Genomic DNA, 15,144 nt, shown 5'->3' with positions numbered 1-15,144 from the left:
GCTTCCTATAGTGCAATTACAAAAACAAACAAAAAAATTAAATAAAATTAATTGTATTTTTCAGACAAATCATTCACCTTTTAATACATATCAAGGCTGATAAATACCAATACTGTTGTCCTTCAATATTTCAAAAGAAGATAAAAAGCTCTCTAATCAGTAGAGTCTGCCTAAGATGATTCACAAAAGGTAAAAACAGAGCCACAAAGCTCAAGTTCCCTGGTCTACCAGCTCCTGATACATGCCTGTGCTCTGCCTGCGGGCTCAGTGCCCGCTCACCGGTTATGCAAATGCATGCTTTCTCTCATGAACATACAAGTAAAAGTGATTAGGAAGACACACAAAAAAAAAAGAGACAGCCTGATTAGAAGGATATACCCACACAGTAACAGTGGGACACAGTTACTTACCCTTTATGCCTTCCCCACCACCATTTTCTGGCATTATAGGGAAGTTTTAAGCCTATCCAATGTAATTTCCTTTAAAAGTAGGCCAACTAGATCAGGACGTCTGGCTTTCCAGGAAGAGGAGCTACTGTCATCCTCACTGCTCACTAGCATTGATCAAATTTTGCTTAAGAGGAAAGGCAGAATAACAACAAACTACTGAAGGTGCAGACACAACAGGTGCCAAAAAGACATCTTCCAGTGATCCTCTCAGGATTTAACGAAAGGGATTCATGCTCCACTAAACCCCAGTAAACCCCACTAAGCAGAGACACCTACAAGAGAAATAATCATCAGACATAACACCTCCCTGACCATGTACTAACACTTATTAATAGATAATTCCTATACTTATCCAAACCCTCTAATGTAATGGACAGCCCCTCTACAAAACATCCATTCTAGCGTAAAAGAGTAAGGACACTAAAAATTTAGTAGTCGTAAACATAAAACCTCAAAAGCATCAATAAAGGCAGAGTCCATTGCACCATCTTCTGCTGATCATGAGTTAATAGAAACAAGCTTTGCATTTAACTTCAGAAGTGAAATTACTCAAGCAAACTACACATAAGAATATATTTGTAGCAGAAGCGTCAGAGATAGGACAATGCAAGCAAAACAAAACAGTGAAGACTAACTTCCTGCTATAAGAAAAAAAAAAAAAAAAAAAAAAAAGGAAATGCATGAATCACAAAGAAACCATGGAAAATTCTTCTCTCATCAGAATCATTCGTCCCTAAGTTTGGAAAACAATTACAATGTAAAAGCACAAAATATTTGGGATTTATTTTATTTCCATTAGGGCAATACCTCAAGTACCCTTGCATTATAACATTCCACACTATATATCAGCCATTTCACCAAGCTAACACTTCATGAAAAAAGCTAATGATAGGGCATGTCAACTTTATCAGGATTATCATAAATATTAACAGGCTTGGGAGTAACTTTCTTCAATGGATTTTTTTAGCATCTTCAGTACAGAGGTTTAACACTAGTTAGGATCCTCTAGACTTTAACAGAGACCAGACAGGGACTACCATAGACTTTTGCAGCTTTGCTGTCAAATCATCAGAAGTACCTCATTGACTGAAAGGATGAGCCAATCTCACCAACAGGTAACATCATGAGGTACAACCCACTGACTCCTGAGTTTGTTTCAGAACTGGCTTCACATTTAGACACATACTCATTTCTACGTCCTTAGTCAAAAGCCACAAAAGGCAAGCACACATTCAGACTTCTATTCAAAAGCTCTACTTGTACTTAAGGAATCAAATCCCACAGGCCATTACTAGTAATGTTTTAACAAATTCCTGGGGACCAAAACAATCCCTTAAATCTTAAATTGTCACTGGATTTTTCAGCTGATTATAAATGAAAATACAGGCTCAGAATTACTGTAAGTATTGACAAAAGAATATTCCTCTTCATTCTTATTATGAAGACATAAGACCAAGTTTAAAAAACATGCAACAAGCAGGCTAAATAAATATTCAAAGTATGCACAAATAAGTGTCATGATGTCCCCATAATTCTGAAAACCAGTAATTTAGGTCAACAACAACAACACTTCCGAAAATACTGAATGATAACTAATAACTTAGTTACGATGCAATGCTCCTCAGTATAAAGTTGTTGTTCGTCCTACGTAAGGTTTCAAACATATAGCTAGTGGAGAATACTGTACAAGTATGGTAGCCTGATTTCAGGACAGAAAAAAAATACATAATTTTTTTCCACTGAAAACATAAGAATCTTTTTTTTAAAGCAAAGTATATCTGAAAGTTATGGACGCTTAATTTTGTCCACTTTTATTCCTGTGGTTCAGACTCTTAGCTAGTTATGACACTAACAAAAAAAAACAACCAACCAGTCAGCTTCAGGCTGCTGCTGCAAGCTGTCTCAAATCACAGCAGACACCAGTACAATCCCCTGCAGGCTCCCTGAAAAGAAGCGGAGAATGACACTACAGTGGAGATGAATCTTGGGAGTAGCCAGGAAAAGGTAAAGATAAAATAAAGACGATCACACAGATAAAACTGCAAAGTTTCTTCTGACAGTAAAGGAGTGTTCTATCTCTTGCTGAGTGACAAAATAAAACTTTAATTCATCTTAAGCCTATGCCAGCAAAGACTTGGGTTTCAACTGCACATTATCTATTGCCGCATAGATAAGTTATGGCCATTAAAATGAAGTGGGGAAAAACTTCTAGCGAACCTCAGTTAAACCACTAACTTGCCATCTGTTGTGGCAGCAGCTTATTGAAGATAAGCAGCCTGGAAGCATTATGGCAATTAAGAAATCTTTTGGTCATTAACTCCACACCAATTAAACATTAAAGGCTGGCAAAACTGTACTGTGGCTCAGGACTGCTTTTTAAGGCAAACTCTTCTGTTCCCAATGACTGGCTTCACTATGAGACCCAGTGTGGTGAAGAACCTTTAAACATTTACTCAGGCACTTCTTTGCACATCAGCAGCCCTAACACATATGTACATGTTCTAATAAAAAAAAAAGTACATGCACACATACTTCATGCCTACACTTCCACAGCAACCTCACATTAACCCACATTCAAAAATACAGTGTTTTAAAAAGTTTAGATACATGCGCACACATGTATGAGCATGCACACACACATTCTCACTCACACATCTGTCCATGAAAGTGTCTCTGGGCTCGCATCAACATTAGTGTTATCCAAATTCAGAGCCTCACATCCATCTCTGAAACACTCCCTACAACAAGTCTGAAACATTGGGCTTAACATGCTTATAGAATTTGTAAGGGGTTCCATAACTTCTCATAATACCCACAAACTAACCAAAGTCTGCCTATGAGAAAACACATGAACTCAAGAAAGGTATTTCTAAATCACAGTTACTTTGTTGCACATACATCAATGGAAAAAAAACCCACAGTATAGAAAACAGCTGCTACTGTTGTGTACAATTCAATGGTAGCACCACCTTCCCAGCTTTGGAAGAGTTCTGCTCTGAGAGCTAAAGCTACTACTTCTGCATATACGGGAAAAAAAACCCAAACCAAACAAAACCAGAAAACAAGCTTTGGCTCTCAAAAAAATAATCTATTACTTTCATCCCAAAACACAGAAAAAAATCCAAAAGTTTGCAGTGCCCACAGTCAGCACACTGACTCCAGCCACATCAACATACAGCTGTTTGCACTAGCTCTTTCTCTTTGAAAAAAGCCTCAAAGAGAAGAAGCAGGTGGCAGAGTGCATTCAAGTCCAGCACCCCTGTCTAAAGCCACTTTTGTTTGTAAAGAGCTGTCACTGATGCAGTCTGACAGCCCAGACCTTAAAGCAGAACAGGAGTCAAGGTAGAGCCTTATAGCACTTTGCAGAACATTATGCGTACGTTGAATTTAATACAGTTTCCATCAAATCTCAGCACTACCCACAATGAGATATGCCCTAATAAACACATACATAAATTCTGAAGAGTCATGGCTTGCATTAATAGACTTCTTCCAGGAGTAGGATTCAATCCACAGCCTTCTTTTCTTTTCCTCACTTCACAATGCTGATATAATTAAGTTTATTTTAGATGTCACTACATAACAGACACTGAAAACTATAGGTTTTCAGTTATAAAACCTACAGTATTATATATTATAATACTATAATATTTCATTATATTATATTGTATATAAATATTGCATTTATATATTTGTATATAATTATACATAATTTATAATTTGTGTAGAATATATATAATATATAATATAATATATAATTATACATAATAATTTATAATTTATAATTATATATAATAATAATTTATCATTTGTATTGTATATAAATATTGTATTTGTTATAAGGACATGACCCAAAACTTATTAGTAAAGTTAAGAAAAAGAAAGGTTATATAATGTAATTCTCAATTAGTATGTTCAAGAGTGTTTCTTCCATGAACTCACTTGCCCATTTCAGAAGGCTAAGCACATTTCACATAACATCAATAATGCCTGCTCTTTTACAGCTCTTTCTCTCCTCATCCACATTAACTCACCTCCTACATCATCCAAGAGGAAAGAAAAAGCCACTTTAGTCTTATTCGATCCTTCCAAAGACCCCATCCTCATTCACCAATCCCAGATTTCTCTTAACTTACCAGATCTGTAACTGCCACCTGTTTCTTCTGACACAGGGGGACAATAAAAATAGACCAAAAAAGGCCACTCCCTGAGAAAGCAGTATTTTGCTACATACGAAGTATATCCAGGTGCTGTTTCAGGGTCTTGCTCAGATGTTGGTCTAGTGGGCAAACATCAGGCTTATAGCTCCTAAATAGCTGGTGGTGGTGCATAAAGAATGTTTGATGGATACAGCTCAACACTAACTCCGAGTTATTATGCACCAGCTCTGGCAGAAGCTAGACAGCCATGTTAGCACACAGCTGTGCTAAGTCCACCTAAGAGGCAGATTATGACCATGAATCCAGATCATATATTAGCTTAGATGACCAGTTTTAGATGAAAGCTGTCTTGGGAGATGGATGTTCCTAACACAACATGCCATACGCGTTCTCCCCCTTCCCACTCCTCCCAATAGCTTTCTGAGTGTTATAACGAAATGAGATACCCATTACTGTACATCTCCTTCAGCTTCCGATGCTGTAGAGGAACACGTGTACTACTCTACCCTTCTCTCCAATACCCTCTTTGGGGAATAATTTCAGGAGTTTCTTCTGCTCAGTTTGTAGATTTCCTAACGGAGGAGAGACCTTAAGTGGGAGGGGAAAAAAGAAAACTACACAAAAATAACTATCAATTATTTCACTGTTGCCCATAGAAGTCTAGGTAATAAAAGCCTTAGGCCAGACTTAAAAGTTGACAGTGTTTAAATTCCTAATTCAGAAAATTAAAGATAGTTATGGGTTCATGGAGCCCTTGACATTTTTATTTTTTTACACAACTACTGGATTTAATTAAGTAGCTAACATATAAACCACATATATTTAATAAACAGATATTAATCACTAGAGTTTTATATGCTAGCAATGCATATATTTGTATACAATCTCTAGAAAGCTTACCTCATCAACATGTTCACAGATGTGGGATATAAACCAACCACTGCCCCATTTTCTTCACTGTTTCGTTTTGCTTTAACTTTTAAGCAGAGAATTTGTGGTTTCCAAAAAGAGCAACAACTGACTTATGGATCAAAGTGAGCAAAGCTGACATTGCAATGCAAGCCATGACTAAGCTAACACTTTTGATAGCATAGGCATAATTAGTATCTAGAATAAAGATGGGCATCTGAAAATTTAGATCTAGAACAGTGATGTCCCCTGGGCTGCCAGCCGGACACTTCTATCTAGCCTGCTACCTTTCCCTGGAGAAGACAAGGAACAGCTATTTAGAGGCTACAAACACTGCCCCAACAGCTGATCACATCCTCCATCTGTTCGCAGCTCAACACAGACCACTGAACTGCTGCCAAAGCAGTTAAAAAAAAAATAATCCAGCAGCTTTTTCTAAGAGCAATTGCCATCCATGCACACTCCCAGAAATTAGTCCTAGCTGCCTACTGCGGCACAGGGCTCCCAGCCCATCCTGCACCACCAGCAATTCACCTCCCACAGCCACGTTCTAAGACGAGTAGAAGATGAGACCGTAAGAGAAGCCTTAAAGCCCAGATGCCATGGCAAGTCTAATCTAGATCAAGGCAGTCCAAAGCTCTGGACTTCAAAACAATGACTTCTGTAACCCTGTACAAACTTATTTACCTGGATGATTGTGGTCTCATGTTTTTCAGGTTCCTTCAGAAGTAAACACTTGACAAAGCTACTGCAAACCAGCTCAAAATGTTAAAAAGGAGGACTATTGTAAAGTTCTACTGTACACAATAACTTAAGTTCATGACATTCCACCATAAGTAAAACTACAGAGGCATTTGCAAACTTTCATTTTATTTCTCCAGGCCTGAGAAAAGACTATGCATAGCAATATTTCATGGAAGTACCCAGAGCTTTTCTTCTGAGAAATGCATAGTGGAGTTAATCTTTTGTTTCCTCCCTATAAACAAGCAAAGCTGTTCTTTCAGTTTTAAGAAATGACCTAGGGGGTCACTTATCTCAACCCTTTTGAGCTCCAACTTTTTTTTTTTTTCCTCTTTGAAAGAAGTCATAACAGAATAGGCAACTAGAGGCTAAGCATGGCCTCCTACAGAGATTTTTCATACCATCCAACTTTGGCACCCAGCTTGTACCCAAGTCCCTCAAGGCTTCATTTAATAAAGAGTGGAGAGAGATGACCCGTCTACAGAGTGATGCACAACAGCAGTGCCTCCCTCTCAGATGCCTGAGTATGTTCTGTCATAACTAGGAATTTTGAGATAGAGAACTACATTTGTGGCTTGTGCAATGGAAGGTAAGTTGATTATTTAAGATCCTGGTTAAAGTTCACACTCCAAGAAAGTTTTTCTCCAGCACTATCACTGGTCCAACATGAACACCTTCAGTTCAACAGCCTCAGACAGGCTTGCAGGCAAACCCATTCATTCTTCCCCTAAAATCCACTTTGTAAAACAATGCTCAAGCTAGCTTCAGCACCACTAAAGCAGGTGTACATTTATATATATATATATATATAAATTTTATATAGAAAAGATATAAAAAAGAAAATCCATACTCCAGGATAATTGCTACGTTGCTCAGACCTATCTTTAATACTGTTTCTGGTGTGTTCCTTACATGGCTAGGAGGTGAAGGTCAATAGCGTCACAGGCTGTGTTGAATTTTTACAATATAAAAATTAAGAATTCTCTTGTCAAAAAAAACAATGGCATACTTGTTTTGTTACATTCTCAGACAAGCCTCAGTTTGGGCAGTTCCCGTAATGACTTTAAAAGCAGCATCATAAACATCATTTCGCAGTTGAACTCTTCATTTGCAGCATAATAAATTTGGAACTTGCAGATTAAGATAGCAGCAGAGAAAGAGAACTCAACTGCAGCATTCTTCTATCCATTTGATTCAAATTTTTCCTTCTGTTTAATTTCCTGGGAAAATTTCACACATGGAATACTCTTTCTCACAACAGAGCAGTCCAAAGCTACCTCAGTTGTTATTAAAAAAATACGTCACCACAAGAAAGGAAAATGTGGAAACTGTTTTCATTATCTTCATAGAAAAGGATATATGACCTCCTTTCACATCAGTAAAGGAGCCCCAACAAATATTGTATCTTCTTTGATTACCTAAATCCATATAAACCTGGAACACTGCCTAGCACATCCATGAAGCCCCATACATCCTAATCAAAGCAACTTTATTTCCCAGTTATTTCTCCCAATCACATCTCCACAACACATCTTCAGCAGACCTGTATTTGTTAAGGACCACCCCTGCTACACATACATCAGGGACTAAGCATTATTCTTGTATGCACCCAACACCACCAAATTGATTTTCCACAGCCACTAAGCATGCCTTGCCAGCCAAGGAGATGAGCATAAGCCTGGATCCCTTCTTTACAAAGACTGTAAAGGAGAAGGGAGCCCTCAGATCCTTTCAAGATGGGATACCACTACAAAAGGATGCATGCCATAACCAACGAAATAATGTGGTATTAAATACCTAAATGATGCTTCAGGTACTAATTGGGACCAAAAAAACCTGTAGACAAGAACCCTGAATATTCTATCAATACACACCTATTTCAGAACTAACTTTTCATATTAATCCAGTTCCAAATTAAATCAATAATGTTTTGTTTTCACAGTCAAGAAACGAAAGTTTGGAAGGGAAAGGAGCCACTATGTTTTTCTTAAGAGTAAAAGGCTTCTCTCTCAATCTCTCAACCGTTTTGCAAGCAATACAGTAAGGGGGGGGGGGGGCAGAGGGAGCAAACCATTTGCCTTCACACCCTGCATCAACTGTCTCATAACAAAGCCACAAGAGAATACTGAGCTAGTACAAGTACAGATTAGACACTGCTGAACCAGATGCCATTTTTTTCAGACATCCTTTCCACATGTTTCATTTAACAATTCACAACTGATTATTCTCATTATCAGTTGACCATGATATAGCAGGTGCAGGAGGTGGGGAAGAAATGGAGCACTCAGACTGGATATACATTAAGGTCATGGGTACACACAGGCACACACTTCCCAGGGGCAGTATTATAAGATCTGAAAGAACCACTAATACGTGTGCCTGTGCTCTCAGATCTATTCACTTAAAAATGTGAATGGTATGCATATATTCAGCTTGTTTTAAAGTTTGAAATGTTCTAGTTAGAATCACTTAAATCACAATAGATTCTCTTTCTAAATTAGCAAGTTAGCTCAACCGTATCACCTAAACGCAATGCTAATAGTTTCATTCCATTCTGTTGCATCTCCTTTTATTTAAAAAACTAAGCAGAGATAAGCTCTTCAGGGTAGGGACTACATGTCTATTTCAAAAAAAAGAGAGTGAACTGCATTTAGTCAGAGGAACAAATATGCTACAAGACTTAAAAAGACTTACTTTTCACTGAGTAAGTGTTATCAGTGTTTAGAAGTCCCTGCTTCCTCAGCCTGAAGAGTAGACGTTACAGTACTATTCTCTTTATTGGAAATTATCTAGTTTACCTGAGCTTTGATAAAAACTGGCCAAAGTAAGTTTGCTTTCGGAGAGGAGGAGGTCCTACATAAAAGTACAAAAGCTAGCTATTTGCTGAACTTCCGAGTTCCTGACAAAGCTCCTCTTTTGTATACTATTTCTTTTGACTGTTTGAATCATGGAGGGGGAAGAGAGAAAAGGGAAAAATCTCACACAACAAATCAAGCTCAGATAGCAGTGAAATGCCATGAACTATGAAGCTGTTGAAAAAACTGGTCTAAAAGGTGGCAATATATTGTCTGATATGTATAGAATCTCTATTTAAAAAGCAGTATCTCATAGTAACAGATTAGTCCAGTGAAATATTTTATGGAAATCCTAAACCAGACAGCTCTCAAACATAAGACGACAATATATAACTACACTCGACAAATAAAAAATACTTTGAAAAATGCAAGTGAGAGAATTGTAAAATGGCTATTAAATTATTCCCCTTAATAACATAAGATCAGTCTGGTCTGTAACAAAAAATGCTCCTGTAGCTGATCAGCCACTGACATACAACTCTTCAAAGTACCTGCACATATTAAGGAACAGCCCATTTTACTACAGCATATCCGAGTTATGCAGTGGTTGATACAGATAATCAAATGCATCTCATAGCATCAAGAATCCAACCGTAGTCAAAAATTTATAGGATCAAATTATGAAGGCCTGATGCAATGCATTACTGAATTAAAAAAAAACAAAACAAAACACAAAAAAAACACTAAAAAAACCAACAGAAAGCAAAATCTATTTCTTTAAATATATACATTAAACTTCAAAGTATTTATTTTATTTTCTGGTTACCAATTACTGTTGTTTATAGGATAGTTGACTCCTCACTCCGTAACATTGCTGTAAATAGTTCTGTAAGGAAAAAACATTACTGCTGGGGAAGTCCTGCAGCAGCACCACACAACAAAATGATTTTGTTTGAGATTCCAGGTAAAATCAACAGTTACAGGTTTCCAAAACTGAGATACTCCCTTGCACTGAAACACTGCCAAACCATCCTTAATTTCACTATCATTCCAAAACATCTGACAATACTAGAGAGGATGAATTTGGATGCCATAAAGCATGTGCATGGGGCAATGTAGCTTCCAGGAAGATTCCATTAGGAGGTGCCCACCTGCATCCCAGAACAAGACTCAGCACATACTCTAATGCAGAATTTAGCCTACAGTCTTAAAAAAAACCTCTCCAGATAAGATGTACAAAAACCTCAATTAAAATATATTTGTTAGCTCTAACAGGCTTAGCTAGAATTTCAATAATGGCACAACACGTGCTTTTAGTTTCAACTGTAAATATAGCCATTTTAAAACTCCGTTCAACCTGTTTTAGAAAGCATGCTGAAATTGTATCTCATTCTGAACAATCATTGACACACAAAAATGCAGTGCACACAGGGATTATTCCTTAAATGCCATGTTTCACGCTATTTCAGAGAAGTTTTGGAAGAAGCATCTAATAGAACATTAGTAGAAGGATGTGCGTACCACATCCAGAATGGATGCCCTAAAACCAAGGAAGTGACAAAAGCTGGAAATAGAAAGGATGCTAACAAGTAAAAACCATCATGCTGTGCAGCAAATTCTGGGGGCTTTAATGCTTTATATATTTTCAGAGATTCCACATTAAAGTTTGTCCAGCAGAGAATTGGCTGATGATTTCTCTTAACCACTAGCAGAAATTTTACAATATTCAGTGTAAGATGAAAGTAAAGCAACTCTGGTTACTACCTTACAGCTATTAGTGCATTGCTTACTCTCCATCCAGCCAAAGCACTGTATCTAATTTGTAAGTGATCAGTCATGTAAAATACAGTTTTCTTTCTCAGCTTCATCCAGAAACAACATATGCTAGTCTTTCACTCAAAGAATGAAGTCTTGAACATGTACCCTTAACCAGCAAATTATTAATCATTAAGGAGATTACTTTTTCACATAAGTGATAGTCATGTAATGATGCTTTAAGATTTCATCTTTCCTTTCATCTTTGAAGCAAGACTGTCAGTTAACTTTTAAGTCATCACCATTGGAAAGGTATTGAAAACGTCAAGAAAAAGGTCACTGAAACCAGTATCGAGGAAGTAACACCAACTTTAAAGGAGTATTACAGAGTATATGCATTTACCCTTCAGAACCTGAGCACAGGGATTTATCTATCCTCAAAATCTAATTCTAAGATGCTTTTTGATTAATTAAGGTCTGTGTTACAGGTTTATTCTTGCTTAACTGAACTATTTAACAGACTTCTTAATTCCTTGCTTGGCCATCAGTCTTCAGAATCACTTAAGTGAAATGGAAACTTTTCACAAATTGTAAACACATCTAAAAGTACAAGCAGAAAAGATCCATCAAGACAAAGTTACAAATACAAAGTAACAAGTTGTGCATACTTATAAGGGTATGAATAAGTTATCAGTACATGTAACACAATTATTTTCCCGGAAATTTAGTGCTGAAAGACTGTATTTAATTTTGAAGAAATGACTTATACTTTCCAAGCAAAGACTCCTGAAGACTGAGAAATTTTATTAGGAACTACCTAATCTGAAAGAAAGAAGAAACGTGAAGTAGGAAGACTAGCAGTGATGTCACCCTTTTCAGACAAATTTCAGAAAAAGATCAGATAGAGTATGATTAGGTTAGAACCTAATCTAGTCCTAGGCTACATATAACCACAAGATACTGACATCAAAATATTCAGGGAATAGCGGAGCCTTTGCTATTTGAACATCTATGTCCCATTCTGCATATTGCTCCACTTCTTGTTTTATTTCCCTTGGCATTATCACGCTTATTCCAACAATACCTAGGAACCTGTACCTGGAAGAGCTTACAATTTAAGATACAAAACAAAACAAGATGCATCTTCCTGCCAGAGGTTTAACTAGAACAGAGCTTAGTGATGACTTGCAAAGTTACAAATAAAACTTGCACCCCTCTTTACCATTATGCACATCATTCTTCTTCTTCATTATGCACATAAATCATATAAGGGCTACAGTCCCAAAAGGAAATTATGCCTGAAATAAGCACCAGATTAGGTCAGACATACAGAAACGGTTAATCTAAAGCACTGTGGATTTTGGATAACCAACTCTGAGTGTGCAGAAAGACAAGTTTTAAAGGGGAGTGGGGTAGTATTAAAAACAATCATTAAAACGCTTGTTGACCTAGCAAAATAGATGGGCATAAAGTCATGTGGAGAACAAAACCCCCATTTGTTACATCATGGTGTTTCAGACACCCTACATCACAAAAGCCATTTCTTCTATTTCCCCCTCACGTGTACAACAAGTTTATGGGGGAGAGAGAGGAAACAGAGCAGGCTGTATGACATACACATGGAAATCTGAAGACGCTGTCAGCAGGAAATGCTTTTGTAAATATGATACCTAAATGCAAGCTTAGCGTAGATAACAAAAAATTGGGGGGAACCTTCATGAGAGAAAGGAACGTAACTTATTTCCTCTTTTGCCACTTAAGCCAGAAGGATACCTTTCTAAAGGCCTAATCCTTGAGCAATTTTTCCTGAAAAAAGACCAAATAAACCACGCAATCTGTTCCCAGTAAATTTTCCCGTATTAGAGAATAACGTAACAGATCTATATTATTCAGAGGCACCAGAGTGCAAACCACAGCCCAAGCTACAATGAACCTCCTGTGCTTTAATGAAGTTGCCCGCTGCAAAAAGGGCTCCAACATCAACGGGAAAAAAACCATACACAATGGTATATTTTCTCATTTTCAAGGCCTATTACTTACAGCTCCTCCACTAAGGTGGGGTCCGAGCCGAAGACCCCCGCCAGTGGGGACCCCGGAGCTGGCTCCTGCCGGGATTTCAGGAGAAACCCCAGGACGCCCCGGCCCCGAGCAGCCGGCGTTGCCCTTCCCCCACAAAGGGTGGGGAGCCGGGGCCACTGCCCAGTCCCAGCGCCCCGCCACCCAGGGCAGCGCCGCGGCCCCCCGCCGCTGGCAGAGGCCCAGCACCCGCCACCCCCGCCCCGCCGAGGCCTCAGGGCCCGCACCCGCCGAAGGGGGCAGGCGGGGAGGGCGGATGGCGCGGCGAACCCCCCCGGCCGCCAGCGCCGCCCGCGTGGGTGTGTGCCGGACCCGCCGCAGCGGGATGTCACCGCCGCCCGCCTCGGGCCCCCCCCTCACCTCGCTGTGTCCCGCCGCGGCCCCGGCGCCGCCCAAGGCTCCGTTGCCGGCGGCCGCCGCCGGCGCTGTCAGCAGGCCGCCCACCGCGCTCGGAGAGGCGGCGGCCGCCTGGGTCGCAGCCCGCAAAGGGGCCGCTCCCGCCGCCGCCCCGGCTTTGCCCAGGCCGCCGGCGCCGCCGCCGCCGCTGGGTCCCGGCCCGCCGGTGCTGCTGAGGCCGCCGCCCCTCTTGTTCTTCCGCCGCTTGGCTCCGCGCTTGGCGTCGGCCGGACTCATCGCGCCTGACACCCGGGCAAGGGAGGAGGGAGCGGGGGGGAGGAGGAGAAGGAGGAGGAGGGGAAGGGGCGCAGGGCCGCCGCGAGCGCCCGGGAGCGGAGGGGACGGGCAGGGCCGGGGCACGGGCCACCCCGGGCGCCGAGGAGCTGAGCGCACCGACTGTCACGGCAACGGGGACTCCCTCGGCCCCAGCGCCGCTGACCAGAGTTACCGTCCAATATGGCGGACACAAGGGGAAAGTGATCCCCCTTTACGTCGGGGGGCTCCCCCTTGCGCTGACGGGAACCAGCCCCGCGAGGCACGCCGGGATACGTAGTTCCCGCGCCGCCGCGCAGCCCGCCTCAGGGCAACGTTGGACTACGACTCCCGGCGTGCACTGCGAGACCCGCCTGGGCGCGGCCGGTGAGCTCATCCGTCCCCGCGGTGCTCGCTGGGAGCTGTAGTCCTCCCCGCCGCCGTTAGCCCCGCCGGCCGACGTTGCCACCCCGGTCAAGGGACTACACCGCCGCCCGGGAGCCGGCGAGCACCACGTGACGCGCGACCCCGCGCCTTAAAGGGGCCGCAGCTCCCGATGTCTCCCGTAGGGGCCGTGGTGCCAAGGGCCGCGTTCCCTCAGAGCTAGCGGATGGGCGCGCCCCCGCGGAAGGGGCCGCAGCCTGCCCGGCGCGCTGCCGGAACACAGCTCTTCGGTGGGCAACCGCTTTAGCGTCGCGTGGTGCTTAGGGCCACCGGCTTTGTGGGGGCTCTGTCCCCCTACCGCGGCCCTCAGCACCCCACAAAGCCCACCCTCCCCACATCCCGGGCAGGGCCGGCAGAAGCTGGAGGTTACACCTCTCCCTGCTCCGCCTGAGGCGCCCCCAGGCCGGTGGGCCTCAGCCACATGCTCTCCTCGCACCTGAGGTGCCGGCCTCCAGCTTAGGCCAAAGCAGGCGCCGCTGTAGGCTGCCGTTAGCCATGGCTGGCATGCCGCTTCTGCCACCGTCACCTGCCGGCAGGTTGCAGGCCGCTGCCTCGATCACCATTGAATCCCTGGGCCATTCTCCACAACACTCCATCATGCATAGGGCCCCAGGAAAGATGGAATGCTACAGTGCTGGGCTTTGATGTGATGGGGCAGCGTGATGTAAAAATAATAGCTATGAGCATGTTAAACCCAGTGATAACTTATGGCAGCATAAATCTTACTGCAGCATTGAGATTTTGATGGCGTTGTGTGGTAGTGGTGGTGGGGTCAGAGCATAGTTCAGGGGCACCAGCACGTTTGCCTTTCTTTTTCCAATGACTGTACGTGCTTAAAAGGTCACAGAAAAGACAGCTCGGGAATTCGGGGAGAGAAAGGGAAGGCAGCACTAATTTCACTGTGTCCTGATGAATGGTTGGCAGCTCCAGTAGAAGCTACCATCCATGCTGAAGCTGTTCCAGGCTTAGTTTGCCTTGTTAACATGTGGAAGAGCTTTGCATGTACACATGGGCAGCTGTTAAACCAGGAGAACATGTTTGTTCATTATGTGGTCAAGTAAATAGTGAGTTTTTTGGGGCAGGGCCCTAGTCCTCTTAAATGCACTCAGTGCTCAGGAGGACACATAGCACAGCATAAACAGCAAATAGAAACAGCAAATAGTGGTG

At 41.9% G+C, this 15,144-nt stretch overlaps 1 protein-coding gene across 3 annotated transcripts in view; it reads right to left on the bottom strand.

The window, feature by feature from the left end:
- The window catches only part of FAM193A (family with sequence similarity 193 member A), a 90,390-nt gene extending 76,621 nt beyond the window's left edge, over positions 1 to 13,769 (bottom strand). For 2 of the 3 annotated variants that reach the window (XM_055795718.1, XM_055795720.1), the window contains exon 1: positions 13,246 to 13,768. In XM_055795718.1, coding sequence (XP_055651693.1) covers positions 13,246 to 13,518 — 273 coding nt within the window. In that variant the 5' untranslated portion in view covers positions 13,519 to 13,768. Of the gene's footprint in view, positions 1 to 13,245 lie in introns of all 3 variants that reach the window. The other variant, XM_055795719.1, reaches the window with a different exon arrangement.
- Positions 13,770 to 15,144: the final 1,375 nt, after the last annotated feature.

This window comes from Falco peregrinus, chromosome 2, assembly GCF_023634155.1.
Source record: "Falco peregrinus isolate bFalPer1 chromosome 2, bFalPer1.pri, whole genome shotgun sequence".
Classification (NCBI taxonomy): Eukaryota; Metazoa; Chordata; class Aves; order Falconiformes; family Falconidae; genus Falco; species Falco peregrinus.
Note: the sequence above shows the minus strand (reverse complement) of the source record. Positions and strands in the feature narration are given on the sequence as shown.